Here is a 21,047-nt window from a genome sequence, read left to right on the forward strand (position 1 = left end):
CGGGGGCGGGGCCGAGTCACGTGACGGCGGCGGCCGCAGCGGCGACAGCCGAGCCGGTGCCGCCGGTGACAGCGGCGACAGCCCGAGCCGGCCCCGCCGCGCTGCGCCCCGAGCCCCGCCGCAGCCATGTCGGCCAAGGACCGCATCGAGATCTTTCCCTCGCGGATGTGAGTGTCCGCCGGGACGGGTCGGGATAGCGCCGAGGGGGGAGCGCGGGGGCTCCGTGCCGTGCCCGAGGCGGCGGGAGCGGCGGCGGCTTTCGGGGCGCCCGGGACTCCTCGTCGGGGCTCGGCGCTGGGAGTCGTTCCCCGGTTGTGCGCCGCCGAGCGGGGCTCCCCCGGTTCTGTGGTGGAGCAGCTGAGGGCCGCTCAGATCCTTCAGGTTCTGCTCCCAGGCTCCACATGAGCTCTGTCAGTCCTCAGAGGGCCGTGGCAGGGCCCGGCACCGAGATGCCGAGTGTGGTATTTAAAATCATGTGATTACGCAAACCTTACTTAAAAGAGAACAAATTGTAGAATGTATGTGTAGGAAAAATGGGCAAGTGGAACCACAGCTTCCCCTAACTTTGCAGCAGACGATACTGCTGTACGGGAGGCTGACCATAAATTGTTAAGAAAGAAGAAGGAAGTAAAGTGCTCCCAGTGTAGTGGACAGTCAGGTAATTTTCCAGATCCAGACAGCAAACTATTTGTCATGAAAGCAGATGTCTCCTGAGAAGGCTTAGAAAGCTGCCAACATTGGAACAAACACAAACAGTTGAATAAAACTGCTGGTTTAATAACGTCGTTCAGTTTCTATTTGGAGCCCTCCAGGACAGACACTTGGCTTTAAGGTGAAAGGCTGTTGCAAATCTTCTTGCATAAAAGTGGGTTGATGCCTGCACATAATCTTTATAGTAAAATGATGCCTTGCAGGACAGAAAACCTCAAACAATAATAATAATAATTATTCACTCTCTATGAACTCAGGACATACAAAGTAACAGTTTATATGGAAAGATTAATACATTACATGGTAAGGGTTCTGTTTTGAAATTTAATTTAGAAACAAGCTATTGCATACACAGAAATGATTTATTGCATACACTAATTCAAACTGGTCTCACTCCTGCTCTTTGGTAGTGCTTGTTTTTTTCATTCAATTTAGGTGTCCAAGGCAGGGGCACTTCAATCACTCTTGAAAGGTATCTGGTTTTCTGAGGTCATGTGTCACTCTGGCAGGAGGGTGGTCATGTACAAAGGCCTAATGTTTACAAGCCCGGTTTCAAATGAGGTGATAGACAATAATGTGGGTGGTGTTCCCAAAAATAGAAATTAGAATGGCAAAATAAAGATGACCTGTGTCTGCAACAATTAATTTTAACTGACAGAAGAGGGTTTCAAAAGATTTACTTTTTATGTTGGTTTTGGGGTTTTTCTGTTGATGTAAAGTGGCTTGCTGGTATGAGCCTCTTCTGTGCTGGATATCTTCCATTCCAGAAGCTGCACAGTTTCCTTGTGAGTGAACAAGACTTTGTTTATTGCACTCTCAGAGTGAGTGAGATCTTGCTTGAACTAGAAGGCCAGCCAGTCTCTGGCAGGTGGTGAACAGAGAAAACAAGTTAGCTCAAGGTGATGACAGACACCTGCTTGTTGAGAAAGTAAAATTGCCTTTTTACTCTCTGATTTATTTTTTTTTAAATCATAATCATTCATAAAGTATTCATGGTTTTCAGTTCTACGTATTTGGGAGATGTTAATGGAGCTGTTCTCATCACATGCCAGTAGATGTGGCCAGTAATGGATTCCACGGTGTAGAGAGAATCTTAGTTACACTTATTTTTTCCAAGGTCAGAGAGGAAGTGTGTAAGAACTCGTCTTGAGTGGTGTCCTTTGTGCACAGTGGCTGCATGTAGAAAGCAGTATAGTTCCTAATTTCATACAGGAAACCTGTTAGTGTGCTGCTAGAAGTAAAGGTGAAAGCTACAGCTAACTCACTAATATCTCTTCTAAATTGTTGCTGCTTTTGATTGTCTTTAATAGCTTGTAAATTTCCTATGCAGCATATGAAGCTAAGGAAAACCAGAATGTACAACTGCTGCATCTTCCTGCTCTGTAAAATCAGAACATGGCATCAGTCGTTGTGACCACATGAAGAATTTGCTGTGTTGTCTGATTTTGAGAAGGTGACATTGCAGTAAAAGGACTTAAAAGCAATACCAGTGTCACAGTGACAGTGGGTATTTGGAGTAGTTTGATTTCTGGTACTTCTAAGTCATGGAGAAAAATGAAAACTCTTATTTCCTATGATGGAAGCACTGAAAGATGTCAGTTTTCCACGAGCTTTGACTTCACAGACAACCACCTTGTAGTTCTCATTGATGATGGAGATAAATATAAATTCCCTTGGTTTTAAATAGGAATTCTGTCCTGAAGTGGCCATCTTGTTTTACTGTAATGGTGTTTCTTGATTGCTTCATAATTTCAGTCACATGCATGTCAGAAAACTTCACATAAGTTTTTTCCTAATCCATTCAGATGGTGCAGGATGTTTTTTCTTTATTCCTCTGCTTACCAGGGCTCAGACCATCATGAAGGCTCGTTTGAAAGGAGCCCAAACAGGTCGTAACCTCTTAAAGAAAAAATCCGATGCTTTGACACTACGATTCAGGCAGATACTTAAGAAAATTATTGAGGTAGGTAAACTAGAATTTTCCTTTGTTTGCCTCACTTTACTTGAAATCTGTCTGTTCTTCCTGTTGTGCATTCTTGTTCTGCTAACTTCATTACATAGGCTGGAATATAAGACAACTTTCTAGCTAACCTGTTTTTTTGTGAGACTGCTGAGAACACATGAGCAGAATTATGATTTTTTGGCTGCAATGGTACAGGAAACTGGAAGAGTTAATATTCTTCACCTCTTTCCAGACAGCCTTAGCCTTTGCTTTCTTTTGTGTCCCAAGTTCCCTGTCATCCTTCTGTATTACAGGGTATTTGCTCTGATGCTGCCAAACACTTTAGGATTGGTATTAACATGTTCTGTAGTCCCATTTTTGTTGCTTTATCTGGCTTGATGGGATACTGCAGATCTATAATGTTTCCTGCATGACTAGGTACACCAGCAAGCAGTTTTGTCCAGATGGAACTTGTTCCTTTATGAAGAAACACAGAGTCCTGCTTCTTCCTTTGTCACATGGATGGCAAATCTGAGATAGTCAGTCGAGCCTGCTGTGTGTTGTTCTGTTCAGCCATACCAGATGGGTTTAGTTGTGCTGCTTTAGCTGCAGCTGCTGCAGTGCCCATGGTTAGCAGTGGTGCTTTGTTGCCACGCTATAGACAAGCTCTCATCACTCTGTCATTGCTTCCTGTACATTGTCTAACACACAAAGGTGGTGTTTCTCAACAGCATGGGTTTTAGCTACAAGGGCTACAAATCTGTAAAAACTGGGAAAAAAAAATGGAGTGGGAGGAGAGTGCAGCTTCACAAAGCTGCATGCACTTGCATGTTGAATAACAACTTCAGCTGTCTCATAATATTCCATACAATGTGAAAAAAGAGTATTTTCCTACTGAGCCACTTTACTGTTGTAATTTAACCCCCATGTAACAGAATTTCATGATTAAGACAAATCTTTTGCTGCTTCTATGAGTTCTACAATGTGAAACAGCTGAAATATTTCCCTTTTTTTTCCAGCCACCTGAGAATTAAATTTTCCAGTTTGAGAGTAAGCTATCCATATAGGACTTTCTCACTGTCTTCAATTTCTTCTCTTTATGCAGCTAGTTATTTATCCTGGAAAAGGAGTAACAATGTGCCTTGTGTTTGCTGCCTTTTTTTAAAACAGACTAAGATGCTGATGGGTGAGGTGATGAGAGAAGCTGCCTTTTCACTTGCTGAGGCAAAGTTCACAGCAGGAGATTTCAGGTAAGGATTACTGGGCTTCCATGAAGATGTCCTTCCTACGGGAAAGAGCTATCCACAACTTACTATTTTCTGTTTTGGAAAAAAAGGTAAATTCTTAAAGACACCTAAAAAAAGATGACAGTGGACAGGATGAACTGAGTTCTGTCATGTAAAGGTGGGAGACATCACTGCAGGAGAGAGAGGACTTGAATGATGAAAACGTGTACTCCATGGAAAGCTAAACAAAGTTGAAAGATTAACAGAATTTTGTTTTTGTCCTTGGTTTGAGAAGGTGTTGCTTTTTGCAGCTTGGGATCAAAAATGTAGGGAAGCAAGAATTTTTATCAGAGTATTGGACAATTTGTTAATTTGGTCTTCTGATTTTGAGGGACAGATGTAATGTGTGCTCTTTTCTGCCAGTAAGTCACACAGTGATTTTACCAGTTGTTCTAATCTCCTACCTCACTGACCTTTGTCTCACTAGGACTAGAGAGGGCTGTATGCAAGAGGGGAAACAAATCCTTTTCCTCCAGCAGGATACTTTAATTGTATGTTAATAAATTACAGTTCTGTGTAGCGTGTTGGTGTAATTGATTCAGGTGTACATGGGGAAGTGTTTAGGATTGAGCTGATGGTACTACCAACTCATGGGGAAGAGCCAAGTGGGCAGACACAGCAGCAATCTGCGTGCTGCTGAGGAAAAGTCTTTTTGCCCTTTCATTTGGATATAGTGCTGTTTCCTGTCCTAACCAGTCACTGTGTTTAGATATAAACAAATCAGATTCCACCCTGTAAGTAAACTGGACTTCAGCAGAGGAGTTAGCTGTAGTGACCTGTTCTTAGAAGACCTTAAGTTACTTTGGAATGCTTCAAGATGAATTGTTGTACAAGTCCAAGTTTGGTAATACAGTAGTTAGTGGGTAAATAAACTCATTAATGGTCTGAAAGAAAAAATACTTAGAAACTAAAATGAACAAAATGTTGTGGCTTTGGTTTGCATTTAAAGCCTTGAAACTCCTTCACTTTCATTGTGAAAGAAATCTTACAGGTTGGTTAGACTCAATGTTATTAAAATAATTTGCCAGATAACTGGCTAGTTTCTCAGCTATGCTTTGTAAACTTAGTCTAAGACAGTTTTAAAGTTACATTTCATAGATTCTGCATCTTTTCCAAATTTTGCTGGAAACCTGTTTTTTTTCAAAGCTTCTGTGTTAGCTTTGAAGACTGTGCAATGAATTGCATAGACAACTGAGCTGACACCTTCCAGGTCCTTGCACCTATTTGATAACTGATTCATTTTGTATATAATGATGAGTTAATGAACCACTTAAACTTTCCTGATTAAGATCTCTGTTTTCTTCCTTACAGTACCACTGTGATCCAAAATGTGAACAAAGCACAAGTCAAGATCAGAGCTAAAAAAGACAATGTGGCAGGTGACTCATTTCCAGGCCATGAGTACTTCAACTCATAAGGGAACTGTGGGAGGAGACTTGGAAGTAGGCAGGAATGTCTCCAAACACTGTCCTCTTTTTTTCTCACCTATCTAACTACAGGAAGACTCGTAATTTGTTGGTTTTTTTTCACATACAGCTTATGATTTTTGTATTTGGTTACTAACCTCTCGTAAAATAAAATGAATGTGTGTGAACTGCAGTCCAATTTCTGAATCTTTGGACAAAGCATAACTTCCATAGCGCTTTACTGGAAAACAGATCAGGAGTTAAGCCCCAAAGTTAAATAAATTTTAAGCAATTGTCTGTCCACAGTTGTCCATGAAGAAAACGAGACAGATAAATCAGGATTAAATGATCAAAATATTCCTTAATCAAAGGGAACATATTACTAAACAGAAATATAATAAAACTAAATAAACCAGAATACTTCCCTGAATTTTCCATGGGTCTTGATCTCTGCAAACTCAACACAATTCTGAAGCTCTGTATTATCTGTCAGAGCCAGATAATGACTTAATCATTCCAAGCTATGTAGGAATATTTTGTAAACAAAGCTGCTGACATTACATAAATAGAAGCAAGTGGGGTAAAAGTGAGCTGTACTTAATAAATCTGTAACCCTTTATGTCTCTTACATGCATTTTTGTTTGCTCTTGTCAGGTGTAACTTTGCCAGTTTTTGAGCATTACCAGGAAGGAGGGGACAGTAAGTAAAGTCCAAGTGTTTTCTGTCTTTATGTACTTATGGCTATTCCACAATCATACAGAAATAGTCATGTCTTAATGGTAAGTCAGTTTACATCATAGGCATAGCAGTACTTACTTCCTTTGATGCTTTGCCCTGGTCCTGGGACATGGAGGGATTATTAGGAAGTCTAATGGATACTACTTTCCTAAATCAGTGAGTTTTTCAAGTGAAAAGATTTGTATCCAGATTTTGAGACTTCTAAGTCTTACTAGACACATGCACAACATAAACCACTATAAAGACCATTTGTTAATGGGCAAAGGCTTTAGCTTCTCACTTGAGCTCTTTATGTCCCTGTAGTATGTAAAGTATTAGTTTTTATCTAGTAAGGAAACACTGTAACAGCAATAGTAACTTTTTTTTTTTTTTTTCAGGCTATGAGCTGACTGGCTTGGCCAGAGGTGGAGAACAGCTGGCTAAGCTGAAGAGGAACTATGCCAAAGCTGTGGAGCTGCTTGTGGAACTGGCCTCATTACAGGTTGGTGGGAGTTAAAAAAGAACAGTATCGTTGGTTTCTCACTTTTCTAGAATAAAAGTACCATCTCTCAGTAGTTGTAGCTTAATCTAGTCCCAGTGGTGTACAAAGTTGCAAAACTTTTTGAGCCATATTACTTCTTCAGAGAAATCCTTACTCTTTAATGCTAAGAAGACTGTTTTGGAGAGTTGGTATTTGTAACTGCTGCTGTGCAGCATTCAGTGACAGAAGTAGAAAACATTCTGCTTCTATCAAGGACATAGTTTGTAAAGCTGCATTATAGACTTGGCTTTCAAGTGCTGTTTGGTTTTGTGCACAGAATTGATGGAAATGTTGAATTTGTCTTGTTATGTATTAATTATTTAATCCCATTCCATCAGACATCCTTTATTACTTTGGATGAAGCCATTAAAATAACAAACAGACGTGTGAATGCAATTGAACATGGTGAGTATTTTTCCATTTGGGATGCATAACATTTTTCTGTCTCCATGCCAGATGAGGAACAGGGTCAAGGAAGCCACTCTTTCTTGTTAGAATTTCTCACCAGTTCAAGAATGCTTTCTAGAAAGCATTACAATTAAGTATATTGGAAGAAAGAAAAAAATTAAAAGCCCAGTGGAATGGACTGGAGGACACAAATGAATAGGCAAACATAAGAAAGTCATCAGGAAATTGTGTGAAGAACCTACAGGAGTGAAGTTTTACAAACATTCTGCAGTCCCTGCTAGTGACTTTGACTTAACTGGTGAAGCCTGTTGACTAGAAGCAAAAGATAGGATGTTTCTTTGTATTAAGATGTTCAGTAGCTAGCATAATAAACTTCAAATATTTAAAATATATTTAACTTTAAATCACTCTAATAAACTTTAAAACTGTAATGGTGGTGCCCAGTGGAGAGGCTGGTGACTTCATGGTTTTGGATGGAACAATCCTTTTGTCAATACCCTGGCATTTCTCTTTGATCTGAATTCTTTATTCTTCATGTTCTTGTTTGAAAATTTGTTTCTTGCCATTGCTTAAGTACTACTACAATCCCAATATTGGCTGTGATTCCTTTTGCTGCAGTGTCCAGAGTGCTTTGATTGTTTCAAGTTGCTGAGTTTTGTTGTCTTGGATTTAATCTTTTTTGTATGTACAAAATAATTTCAGTCCACGTTTCCAAATCATCCTTTCCAGCAGTTTTTCAGAGACTGGTTTCTTTGAACATACAGGCTTTAACTGCAGCTTACCACCGAGAATTTGATTTAGAAAAGGTTTCCTCTGCAGCCTTCCAAATAATTTTGGTAGTGCTGATAACAGGTTTCTTACAACAAATGATTCTGACACAGAGCTTGCGCAGTTTGGTGTTAAAGCTGTGTTTAGTGTCTTATCTTTTCTCTTGTGATTGTGTTGTATTTGAATATTTGTTTTCATGATGGCCTTTTTAAACAGAGATAATTCTGAGTAGAGGTGCTATATTGAACAGAAGCTTCTGAAACAATGTGATGGAAGAACATAGTTTTAATTCAAATTTTTCCCACTTCTCAGGACTTTTTTATATTTTGTGTACTTGTCCATCAGGAAATACTATGATCTTCCATGAAAGACATAGATTTCCCCTAGCCAAAAGAATTCCTAGACTGACTTCAAACAACATCTGTGCACTACATTAGATAACTTTCTGGCTAATATAACAGCAGTCCCAACTTCCTTATTTATGTATTTTTTAGTGATTATTCCCAGGATCGAGCGTACTCTTTCTTATATCATCACAGAACTGGATGAACGAGAACGAGAGGAATTCTACAGGTAAAAGACTTGATAGTCAAAAGACTAGACTGGTCTCTTCCTAAAATAGACCATTCCTCTGAAGGGAGTTAGAAGTGTTCACCAAAACTGCCAGCAAATATTGTTAAACAGGACCTCATTCTTACTGCGTTTCCAGAGCTGGGTACTCAGAGCTCACCAATTACTTGTCTGAAAGTTATAAATTAATCCTTTCCATTAAGTTGTACATAGCTGTCATTGTTCTTCCAGAGGGAATGATGTGATGAGGTGTTCTGCTTTAAGGACACCTTTGCCAATAAAGTCAGGGTTCTGGGCTACCTGAAACAAAAATGTCAAACCTGAAATGAATGAAAAGAGGAATGGACTTTGATTAAATACAAGCAGTATAATGCAGTGTTTAGGGTCAAGAATATAATTTATGGTTTGGTTGAGTTTTCCAATTGCAGCAGCTAGCAATAAAAGCCTTTTGCCATTTTTCCAGATTTGATTATTTGTTACAGAATTTTTGTTTCCTGTGGAACTTTTCCAGGTAGCTTTATTAAATCTAAGCTGTGTGGCATAGCTACTAACCTGTTGTATGAAAACATATTTGCTTCCTAGATAAAGCTGCATTTTTCTTCACAGGCTTAAAAAGATCCAGGAAAAGAAAAAAGTCTTGAAAGAAAAGTCTGATCAAGAACGGGAGCTGCGGAGGGCTGCTGGTGGGGAAAGTGAGCCAGCCAATCTCTTGGCAGAAGAGAAGGATGAAGACCTTCTCTTCGAATAATGCTTCACAGTCACTGTATATGGAGGAGGAGACACAAAATACAGAATGTCCAGTTGCAATATAATTCAAGACATGTTGCCTCCAAGATACTTATGTGGCTTCTCATTTGGTGTCCAAGTCTTGAGTTGAATGGATTGTGGATTTTTCCTGGGAGATTAGAAATCTGGGAACTTAACTACATAATAAGAGGAAAGGCAGAAATAGGTCAGATGCTTTACTATCAGGAAAGCCTTCTGTTCCATGTTCAGCCTGTTTCTTCACTTAGTAGGAATGACTGTCGAAAGCTGTATTTTTTTGAAGGATGGCTCTGGATTTGACTAATCAGATTCATCTAATTGCTCCCCTTCCTAGTACAAGCAGAGAAAAATGTTACTTAGGGAGGAAGATGCATGTGATGTTCTTTGCTGCTGAACTAGCAATGTTCAAGTTGCTTAGAGCCAGCTGAAGGACAGTAAAGGAAACTCTAGTTTTCTAACCTGTTCACGAAATCCACAGTGTTCTGTGATATATTTTTGTTGCACGATTGTTACCATTGGCCTAAAATATCTACCGTTTTAATTAGAGGTTCTGCCAACTTGTGTACTGTCTGTGCTAGAAACAAGTGTAAATTTTAACTGCTAAAATACCTGGTGTCTGGCTAGAGTTGCTAGAAGATGACAGTCTCAAAAGCTTCTTGTGTTGATTTCAAAATAAAACCTCTGCTTCACCCCTTAGGCCTGACGTGGAAACCACACTGAGCACACCTCTTACAGCCTGTACCCACATTTACTTAATCTTTACTACTTTAAATAAATAACTATGGAGAAGTGGTTCCCTCCTGCCAAAAGCACCTAGAAACAACCATCTAGCTATATGTTGCGGCAAATCTTCATTGCTTCAATAGGCTGGCAAGCAAAGCAGGGTTGAATGTACAGCAGTCCATCCTTCCTGCGATTCTCGTGTCCAAGGATGACGAGTGGAGTCCATGAGAGTGGGTGATGAGCAGGCTGTCACTAAACCCTGCTCAGTTTGAAGAGCTGTTTTCCTAAAGACAGAAGCTCAGAATCATTCAGGTTGTAAAAAACATCTAAGATCAGAGTCCAACCTTTGACCAATCACCACCTTGTCGGTCCACAGCACTAAGTGCCATTCCTTGATCACATTGGTTGTGTTCTTTTTCTTGAAGACACTGGTTTGCAATCAGTAAACTGAACACATGCCCCAGAACTAATGCTACTTCATGGTTTCTACTACTACAAGTCTAGTCAAGATAAGCATCTTATTTTAAAAATGATGCAGCACTTAACTGCAGATGCAGGGTAACTGCAAGGAATAAATTCCTAGTAACACCTTTAAAAAAATCACTTTAGAATTGTATGAATAAAAAGGCCATTTTTTTCTCTTGTGAAGCTGCAGACAGCACAGCTGAGTAGTAAGTCCATGGTCTGTTGTAAGATACAGATCCATCTTGAAAGAAACACTGGAGCTCTGCAAACCTGTTGTTGCCTCTCCCACAGACTGGATGGCGTCAGAAGATGCACAGAACATCCTGGAGGGCACTGATGGGTCACAGCATATTTCACACATTCAGCAAAGTGGCAGAAAGAAGACTCCCAAGATTCACTACAAGAAGTAAAATTGTAGAGTGATTTATTTTAAATCTAGAAATATTTTACATTTTTACATTAGTGTGCAGTTCATGATGTCTCAAAATACAGAGTGCAGATACATGTATAAAAGTAGAATGTGGGGCTAACCACAGGTCTCAATAAAGTCACCTTAATTATTTAAGGCATGGGACCCCCATCTAATATTTTAAAAAGTCACATTTAATTACATTCAAAAATTCTTTTCTGCAATTAATCTAACATTTATTTTTAAGTAAATCTGGACTGGTAAAAATGCAGATACCCTCATTTCAGTCTCATACAGCTCACTGCAAAGCCTGGGAAAAGGTTGAAGAGTTTTACCAGTGGAGTCTATGTATTCTCTTTTGTTCTCCAGGGAACTAGCACACATTCTTCATTAAACAAGACAGAATAATTTCTTGCACAAGGTAGTTCCAGGTCCAAGCTGGCAGCAGATGGACAGCCAGGTATCTATTTCAGTGCTGCTCGGGCTCTTCCTTTCAGCAGGAGGCAAAGCTAACACTGGTTAAAAGCCATCATAGCACCTCTCCATGGATGCCAGTGAGAATTAAGGGAGTAGAGCTGAACTTCAAGCAATATGCTTTAAGTCTACATTCAAAAGCTCATGTGTATAAAAACAGATTCTGTACAACATTTCAGAAAAACTGGGGAGACAAATGTGAATGAAATAACATTAATGGCATGATTTGCTGAGACTGATGCTGCCTATAAACACTGAATACCTAAGGGGGTTCAGCAACCACCTTGAGCTGATTATGACTGGCAGAATTTGGACCGCACCTACACAGCTGAGCTAGGTTAACTTTACTCAACATGTTTTACTGCTTTCCACCTTCTTGTCCAGAAACATTCAATACCCAAAAGCTTAATACATCTATGTTATTTTTTCTTTAAAAAAGGGTAGAATCAATACAGTTTTTCCAATATACCCGAACACTGTTGTTGTCATAAACTACAGAACGTGCCTGCAATGTGAGGTAAAAAGCCATGATTTGAATATCCAGCCTTTAGGCCAACAGTAGCACAGTATTATTTCTAACACTGACTTGAACTAAGATATTCAAGTTTCCACCCCATTTTCTTTCTGAAGTGTCATTACTTATCCCCACTAATTGCTTAATTGCTTTTCAGCCCTAAATATTAATTAAACCAGCAAATAATTTTACTTTCTAGCAAGGCAGGAATCCACTCTTTACTTCAATTTTTCAATACAAAAGTGTACTGATAATTAGTTCAGTACCTAGGACAGTCACCTGATAATTTCTTCATATCTGCTCTATACTCTGAGCCCTTTAACTATGGGTGTGAATTTGTTCCACTAACATTTTAAGGAAGAATATATGCAAGACAGAATGAAAAACAGTAACTACTTTTTTATCCTTCAACATTAGAGAGGAGTGAACTACACATTGACATAACTCCAGTGTTTTACCTGTAGGAACAAAGAAACACTACAGCTAAAAGAGATATTCACAGTTAAGGTTCTTCGTGCTACCCAAACCCAAACCAGCCAAGATACTACTATTCACTTAGTGTCAGCAACAACAGCCCTACTGCAGATGCACAGCCACAGCAGTTAAACCTTCACAGCCAGAATCATTTGAGGATGCAGAGATGTTCCCACCTGCTTTGCAGAATGCATTTGGATACAGACCTTACCTTTTGTTCCCTTGTTTCAAGTTTTTTGTTTTAACTGTTAAAAATATTCCCCTTTCTTGTGACTTCTCAGTCAGTTAACAGTGTTTTAAACATTTTCACTGCAGTACTGAGCAAATGCAGGACAATAAGTTGGCTAGTGAATTACAATAACACAGTAGCTACATTCAGCTATTTTAATTCCAGTTAGTTGTCCATTAGTCCAACAGTCACAACGTGAACCATTTGCAGAGATTAAAAAATTCCACTGTCTTCCAATGTTCAGCACATCAGTCTGTATTAGTCAGTATTCTGTTATAAAACATGAGAATTTTAGTTGACTTTCAAGCAGCATGTCTTATAACTATATATTTTCACAAAAATATAACCTCTGCCTTTCTATCTCTACAGGTCTGTGAAAAACAGCGGTTCCAATCAGTCAGTATGTTTTAAAGAAAATAGCATAAAAATATCACATCTAAAAGTTCAATATCATAGTCATCTTTGATTGGACCTAAAATTAGTGTGCAGTCAAATCTGATTTTAAAAGTCTGACTAAAAAGACACAAGGATCGAAATATTTACATTATACACATTTTTCAATTACAGTGCTATTAGAAAGTGGAATGTTTGAGAAATAAAATATTAACTCAAGCCTCAAAGGGCAGCTCCAGACCAGAGCAGCATCTTCATTCTGTGTATTTTTTGAACAGGAGAGGTTTCTCATTGACATTTTTCAGGTGTAGATTACTTCTCTGCCCAATGATCTGTAGAATTATGCTCCTGAACTAGCATCATGTCCCACAAAGTCATTAAGTTAAGTGTTAAATAACATTCATATTTATAACTATGTGACAGCTTGGACTATATATATATACACACAAACACACTGAAAATCTTTGTCATAAGGATGATTCTAAGTTAAAAAAGGTGGATTTATGTATAAAAGTAGTTGCTAGAAAAAAAAAATCTATCTAAAGCTTTAGAATTTAGTACTGACATGGTTTCCATTTCTAGACCACAGAGAAAGAAAACATGGACAATCTTTAGATCAGTTAAACTGGCTCACAAACTGATCAGCGTATTTTTCAGTAATACGCAATTTCACTGGCAAAAGATGCTGCCACTGAGGTCTAGAGCTCACATGCATTTATACTATAATTGGGCAGACCTCCACATGATCTGCTTGGAAAGGTAACCAGATTGAAGTCCATTTGTCCCCTGGAACTGCTCTCATCGTAGCCAGGTGGAGGGCACCCACTGGGGTTCTGTGTCAAGCTTATTTATTAATCGAAGCAACTCTTGATACGCTTTATCAAGATCAGAATTCACAATTGCTGTATCAAAGTAGTGGCCATTGTTCTGTTCCATCTCCCTTGTCTTCTCTATGATTTCTCTCAGCTCTTCTGGCTGCAATCAGAAACACAGAGTTAGTGTAGGTGTGTAAGCCTCTCACCCACAGTAACAGTAGGGAAAGGGAACAACTCCATTTTTTTACACAAACACTCATGGTGTTGCTATTGGCTGTTGGAAAGTTTACAGGAACACTCAACCCTCAAGCTAAGGGCCTTCAAGACAATCCTGACTGGCTATGAGTGGCAAAGAGTAAAAAACTTCCCAGGCTGAAGAAAACTAGGAAGATCTAGCACAGCTCATTGCACAACATTGACCTCACTGAAGGAGACTGGAGACGGCAGAGAAGGTGTAAGACAAAGTCTGAACTGTGCCGAACAAGGCAGCATCCTGCTGGCACTACCAACACCTAACAGCCAAAGGAGACAGCTGGCACTGGTGAAAATTGTTCAATACACAGCAATGAGAGCCATACACAGTGAGAGTTACACATTTATGGTGTCCAAATCACCATAACATCAGGTGAATAACACTGCAGAAATACAGAAAACACCATTTGGGAGCTAGAAGGGAGCTAGCTTTGTAAAACGCAGGAATATTGCACTGCAGATAAATGATACAAAGGCAGAAGTAGAAATGCTTTGATTTCAGAATTCTTCTTACACTTAGATTCTAAATGTGTGTTCCTTTTTCTCAACTTATTTTTGTATTGTATAAAGAAATATTCAGGTATAATTTTTGAGTTAATATTCTTGGGAGGATATTCCAAACGGAACTTCAGGCCTTCAGGATTTTTTTCTTAGTCATTACATACTCTTGATAAAATCAGAGCAACATTAGGGCATACATGCAAGAAATACGCTTTTCTTTATCAGGGAAGGAGTTTAACTTGGTAGCATGTACCCAACTGAAATAAATACAACTCCAGTACAATTAATCAGAAAGAAAACAGGCACATCAAGAAATGCATTCCTTTTCAATGCAAATGGATTCCTTGACTACTGCAATAAAAATCCAGAACATATGTAAGATGCAATATTTATATAAAATAAAGTTTCCTTCATTGCATAAACATAAAGGAGGAAACGCCCATTAAAAGACTATGATTGTATTTGTCTTGGGCAGGGGGAGGAAAGGAAAAAATGAAATTTCCTCTGTTTCAACACTTGGATTTGACTGGACTTTTAAATCTTGCACACAAGCAATAAATCCCCCTTGCGTCAAACAGGGAGAGCAAAACAACACAGCCATAGAACACAGTGAGTTATGATTCCTGACCAACAGCCGTGTCAGGAATAACTGTGAGTTATGCTGGGAAAATTGTTTTTCCTTACCATGAACTGCACTATGCTCAATTAGTACTTTGAAGTTACTGTGGTGGCAAAGGGCACCCGCCAATCACTACAGGGTAGATTTCAGTTAAAAAGCTGCTGATGAATCTATTCCATTGCCTGACCAATAAGCACTTGGTGTATCACAGCCTGATAAGGAACTTTTCCGAGCTTTCAGATGTCCTGGTTTCATCTTTGGCTTTCAAGATCATTCTTGAACTTGTCAGGACTAACTTCTGAGTAACTAAATAACCTCATAAGCTCAGATCTTGGACATGACTGGTTAAAAATGAAGGGTGATCCCATAAGATCAAGCATTAAAATAATTTTATCTGAAGAGTTTTGGATTTTCAAATAAGTGCTTTTCCAAAGGCAGGTACGTTCTGAAATGGAAACCAGTAATCCTTTGCTCTATAGAACTAGGTTTTCCAGAGTTTTGAAATGAAAGGTCATGTTTTTGTACCCAAATGCAGGGACCGCAATGCAGAGACACTGTGCCCCAGGATTACTGAATTAGCAGTGCATTCTCTTGTCCAGTACCTCTCACACCTCTTTAGGCAAAAGCATCCTGAATGAACCCCTCCCTTAGCACGGGCTGCCTACCAACCTGGGGCACAACTACACTGACTCATTGCAGTGGTAACTGCCAGTACCATCACTGTGTCCCCATCCCAAGGAAGGAGCATGTGCATTTTTTCACCAAACCCAGCATGGTTTCAAAAGAAATGTAAGACACCTTACCTTAGGATTTTTCCCTTCTTTGGCCAATAAAGCACGTAGTCGCTCTTGTGAAGGTGGTGCAACAAATATAATATATGGCTTCAAGTCAGAGTTACGTAGTGTTTTCAGTGACTGCAAAAATAGGAATAAATATTTCACAGCTCCACCCAGGAAAAGGGCATTTGTTGATGCACTATTCACATGCTATAATTAATATACTCTTCAAATACAACAACTGTACAATATATTAACAGCAATAGAATTAACTGTAACAGTATTCAGTGTTCAGACACCATTTCCTATGAAATTTATATTCCCATTTTTCAGCTTAATGAAACTGAAATGTTTACTTTTGTTCAAGAATATTCTTCATAACTGAACTGAAGAAACAGATCTTTTGGTATCCAAAAGCAATAAAAAGGTCAGCTACATTAAACTAAGGGTCTTACAATGCTAAGGAGAGGTATCAACTTTGAACAGAGAAGAGTCTCTAGATATTACAGTTTACTTGAAAAGCTACAATTTAACCTTTTCTGTTTTGAAGAATAAAATACAAGGTATCAGATGCACCATTACGGTATGCCTAATTTTCTTTTGTCAGGTTTGTCTTAGGATAAACAACCTGTCTCTGAGATATATTTTTATAGCCACAGAATTAGATACATTTTTAAAGAGGTACAAATTTTCATCTCATGACATGCTTTGCAATACCCACGAGCCAGGCTAGTAAAGGACCACATGGTCCGAGCTGGTGATGACTAATTGAGGGCTAATCATAGTTTCAATACTACCAGATTTCACTGATGTGGCTGAGTTTTAGGACTTCTTTTGCAGCACCGACAACAGCAGCAGACCTCATACATATCATATGTATCAGAAAACAGGCTGCATTCCAGGACAGCCTCTTACCATGTTTGACTAAATTTCCAAATTGAGGTATGCAAGCATAGCTTTTCTCTTCATAACCAAAAGGGCACAGCTAAATAGTTTTTCAATACTGTAGATGTGATGTACTTAATTTCTGAACTATATTTGGAAACTGCAAAAACATTCTTGAAATGCAATTTCCAAGTATAATCACAAACAACGTCCTCTCTATCTTCAAAAACCCCGGAGATCACAAAGTAATTGGAAGATGGAGAGACACAAATCTTATTTTAATAATTTTTAAATTTAGATGGTTTCCAGATACTTAAAGCTGGTGAAAACGAAGGCCCCTATCACCTGCAGCACAGAAAAAGATGTACATATTTGCAAAGAAGAAACTGAATAGAGCCAGCTGAGCACCACTGAAAGAAAAACTGGCATAAACATTAATACGGATCTTGAAAACACACTCATTTTCTAAACCAGATAGAGCTCTACAGATATCCACAGTAGCTTCTACAATTAAGACACGAGAAGCAAGAGCTTTGCCATACCTGGGTATGAAGATTTAAAAGGCATATCTTGCCCGAGTTGATGACTTGCCGCACAGAGTCTATGCTGGTACCGTAGAGGTTCTTCTCAAACTCTCCGTATTCAATGAACTTCCCTGCAGCTATGTCACTCTCAAATGCCTGGCGGGAGACGAAATGATAATCCCTGCCAGCTGCTTCAGTCTCTCGCCTACTCCGAGTAGTATCTACAAAAAGAGATTGAGACGGTGATACATGAACAGAACTGAAGAAAAGGAAGTTTCTCTCTTAGCAGGCATATTGCTAATCACGCAAACACATCCCCCATACCGTCCTCAACCCAACACTTCCAAATATCCATGAAATCTGTGTATTTTATTTTCTACAATAAATGTCCCTGGTCAGATTAAGTTGTCAAACTTAATTTAGAGGTCTCTTTTATGTTATCTAGAGGAAAAAGATAGTAAACCACAAAAGGAGTAGTTTTAACTGTGCAGTTGTGTTCTGAATGTGAAAACAGCGATGAGTTATTTTCCAACAAATACATATTGCCAAGTTGTTTGTTAACATAATCTAGGGTACATTAGACATTAAAAAGTATAATATTCACTGAAATACAAGTGGTTTGGGAGGGCACTAAAGCCACCTCCGCCTAAATTTAAATTTACACAGGACATTTGATGAAAAATTTTTTGCCCAATATACTGGTTTCTTTTTGAACTTCTGTAACTCATTCCAATTTGATTCAAACTGATATAAATGCATGCCTTATGATACATGTGTCTAGAACACTGTTTGTAACACTGGATTTGCATTAACTTCCCTTTTTTCAAGAGCTAAATATATCCTGCCCCAAACCCCCAAGCTCCTAATTACTATTTCCAACACAAGAGGATTTGTCTGCAGCCAAGGTTCAGAATCAGGAACCTCATGTGCTGTGACACTCACGAGGCACGGCAGAGGCAAAGCGATCCACTTCGTTATTCATCAGGCGCTGCCGCAGCTCGTTCTGGCCGCAGTTCTGGGGGCCAATCAGAACGATGGGACGTTTCCTATTTGCTGGCTGATGGTACAGTGACATTTCCTCGTAGGTCAAAATTTCCTCATTGTCATAATCTTGAGGGAGAACAATAAAACAGTCACAACATGCCAGATCCATGCCTGTCATGCAGTATCAGATTTCAGACAGTTCCTGACTCTGCACAGTAACTAACTCTGAGTCACCAAAGCAACAGAAGCCAAAGATCATGTGCCCAATAAGATGAGAATTTTTTCCCTTTCTTGGAGAAAAAAACATGTTTCAACTTACTACTCTTCATATAACTAGTAGCATAAACCCACGAAACAACTACTTTTTTTTGCCAAAAACAAGTTTCTAGTACAAGAGTAACACTTTATACCCAATGGCAGCAACCATCATCCCAATCCCAAAGTACTCTCGTAAGAACATAGTATAAGTAGTCAATAAAATCTGTCAAGAAAGTTTCCATTTACGAAATATAATTATGCAGTGAGATGATATTACAAAGCTGTAATAAAATGGTTCATCATTGTAAAATTATGAGTGCTTCTATTCCTAAAAAGCTGTTTTTTCCCATATCATCTGATCTTTAATAAAGACAGTAAATGACCCTACAAATCCTTTCACTTCTTTTACATCTTTCACTAAATGCTGCAACACAACATAGTATTGCTCTTCCACAGAACTTAATGCTAGCATTTCTCACACCATATCCTGAATTTCAGCTTTCTCTTCACAGTCTTTTGCAGTTGTTTATAATTAGACACACTGAGCGAAAGTTGTTCCTTACCATCGTTTTTATTTGCATTATATAAAACCTTTTTCCGTTTCTTTTTGTTTTTCTTCGCACACCAGAGCTTTCCTAACCAAAATAAAAATTATGACAATCAAACACCCATCCAACAAAAATCTTCACATTCCACCCATGTCTTGGATCTTTAAAGTGGAGAATTTATTCTGCAGTTTTGAAAAGGCATAATATCCTTTTGTTGATTACAGTGCCTTGGTGCATTAAGCAAATGTCAAGGACTTCAACCAAGTCACGGCAAATAAAATTTTTTATGAAAAAAGGGGCTTTCCGAATTCTCCACATCATTCTAATTACTTCACACATAGTTGTGAAAAACCCACGTGATTTAAACAACAAGCTGTTAAATTCAGACTTGTATTTACATGAAGAATTTCAAAGAATCATCCCACTTGTATTACAAAGAAAAAAACACACCAGGAAAACATTATGCAACTCCACCATGACAAGGTTCTGTCTAACATTAATTAACAGTACTACAGGAGATTTTTTTTACTAGGGAAGCATATATCCCACCTGATTTTTCAGGCTCCTTGTCTTCTTCTATGGTTTGCTTCATTGCTTCTCTTTGTTGCTGAAAACTTTTTCCTTGATGCATTAAAAAAAGCACAAGAGTTATTAACATTTAGGAACCAGTTGCATACCTTTTCATAATGACCTACTGATTTGACTCTTTCCTAAGCTTTTACATCTCTGAAGGTTCTAGTAGATATACAAAAGAATTTTTAAAAGAGAAACAAAAATTGCTGCAAAAGTGATTTATCACTTCAAAAATATATTCATGAAGAGAGACTTGCAGAGCATTTGTAGTATACTAGACAACTTTGCGTGGAAAAGTGAAAGCACTGGAAAGTACAATTCCCCACTATGATGATGTAATTTTCTAATTATTTTTGTATGTCAAATATGCTCTCTTTATATTAAACATTTTGAACTTCCATTTAAAATAGATTAGCCTGTATTTAAATCAGTGTTTCTCTCAACTTATTCAAACTTATAAAGTTACAGTGGTATATTCTACGGAATTTGAAAAGTCAAGTGACAACCTGTGACAAAATTTGAAAGTTTTATTCACTGTGTTTAACAGAGCAGAAGATCTTTAATGACCTAGGCTGCAATACATTACAATGCAAAAACTATGAAGTTCAGTGTCTGAAAACCCTGTTACCCAAAGGCCCCCAACACTGAGAAAGGAATTCTGACTGTTACAAGTAACTAAAACCTTTTATTAAGTGAAAACATGCTGAAAAGTGACCACAAATAGGTACTATATCAAGTAGTTTATTTGAGAAAGGTAGGAAACCTCAGAGCTGTGCCCATCTCCAGAGAACAAGTGGGCTGCAGTCCCACATCTCTGCTGCAGCCGGCAGAGGGAACTCTGGATCTGCAGAGTCACCACGGTGGAGGACTACAGGAAGAGGAGAGCAGCTCCTGAAAGGGGCATTGAAAGCAGTAGCTTTACTCAGCGTTTGACTCCAGACATGGTGATGCCCAGCAACAGGCTTTGTTGCAAATGGTTCAAAGACACAGATATACTTAAGGCAAAAGATATTTATGAGTACACAAGTCTTTGAAAACCTAAGTATTGATCCTGTGTGTCTATGATAACTAATTTGACTGACTGTCAAGCTTTTTCTAGAGCTTTATTTACCAGGGATAAGGCCTGCCAATGGCTGATTATCTTCATCTCCATCTCTGTAAGCCTGCCACCAGTTTGGATCTTCTTGACTGATCACATGGAGTATGTCTCCTTTTTGAAAGGACAAGCCTAACTCTCGGCAGGGGACGTAAGGGTCATCAGAGGGATCATAGTCAAAATGTGCTTTGACGTGTATCTGTAGGAGAATGAATGTTAAAGAAACAGAAAAACACCCCAGTGACTTCAGAAGAATTAAACCTTGTCTTCCTGTGATTGCATTAGATCTAGGATACATAAAAACTCCAAGCTTGTATAGAATGGAAACTTTATGTGGGGCATACAGGAGGTACTGGAATGGAATCATTAGGTTAACAACGGAAAGGACACAGTTGTGCTAGGTTGGACAGAAAGGCTTGAA

At 38.8% G+C, this 21,047-nt stretch overlaps 2 protein-coding genes across 2 annotated transcripts in view; one reads left to right on the forward strand and one right to left on the reverse strand.

Annotated features, from left to right (window-relative positions):
- The first annotated feature begins 11 nt into the window (after positions 1–11).
- Positions 12–9,825, forward strand: ATP6V1D (ATPase H+ transporting V1 subunit D). The gene is made up of 9 exons (XM_066188279.1): positions 12–167; positions 2,557–2,674; positions 3,824–3,903; positions 5,251–5,318; positions 6,000–6,044; positions 6,461–6,564; positions 6,942–7,008; positions 8,274–8,352; positions 8,956–9,825. The coding sequence occupies exons 1-9, from the start codon at positions 127–129 to the stop codon at positions 9,095–9,097; spliced, it is 744 nt and encodes a 247-aa protein (XP_066044376.1). The 5' UTR covers positions 12–126; the 3' UTR covers positions 9,098–9,825.
- A 2,717-nt stretch (positions 9,826–12,542) lies between these two features.
- Positions 12,543–21,047, reverse strand: part of PALS1 (protein associated with LIN7 1, MAGUK p55 family member) — a 51,158-nt gene continuing 42,653 nt past the window's right edge. The window contains exons 8-14 of the mRNA XM_066188278.1: positions 20,642–20,825; positions 19,507–19,578; positions 18,973–19,044; positions 18,110–18,277; positions 17,186–17,388; positions 15,786–15,896; positions 12,543–13,770 (exon numbers count right to left, since the gene is read on the reverse strand). Of these exons, the coding sequence (XP_066044375.1) occupies positions 13,594–13,770; positions 15,786–15,896; positions 17,186–17,388; positions 18,110–18,277; positions 18,973–19,044; positions 19,507–19,578; positions 20,642–20,825 (987 nt within the window). The 3' untranslated portion in view covers positions 12,543–13,593. The remainder of the gene's footprint in view (positions 13,771–15,785; positions 15,897–17,185; positions 17,389–18,109; positions 18,278–18,972; positions 19,045–19,506; positions 19,579–20,641; positions 20,826–21,047) is intronic.

This window comes from Chamaea fasciata, unplaced genomic scaffold, assembly GCF_029207755.1.
Source record: "Chamaea fasciata isolate MVZ Bird 193981 ecotype frontalis unplaced genomic scaffold, bChaFas1.0.hap1 SCAF_7, whole genome shotgun sequence".
Taxonomy (NCBI): Eukaryota; Metazoa; Chordata; class Aves; order Passeriformes; family Sylviidae; genus Chamaea; species Chamaea fasciata.

Coding starts and splice junctions, on each gene's coding strand:
- ATP6V1D (XM_066188279.1), top strand. CDS start 127: ATGTCGGCCAAGGACCGCATCGAGATCTTTCCCTCGCGGAT. Junction 5,319..5,999: donor TAAAAAAGACAATGTGGCAG/GTGACTCATTTC, acceptor TGCTCTTGTCAG/GTGTAACTTTGCCAGTTTTT. Junction 8,353..8,955: donor GAACGAGAGGAATTCTACAG/GTAAAAGACTTG, acceptor TTTTCTTCACAG/GCTTAAAAAGATCCAGGAAA.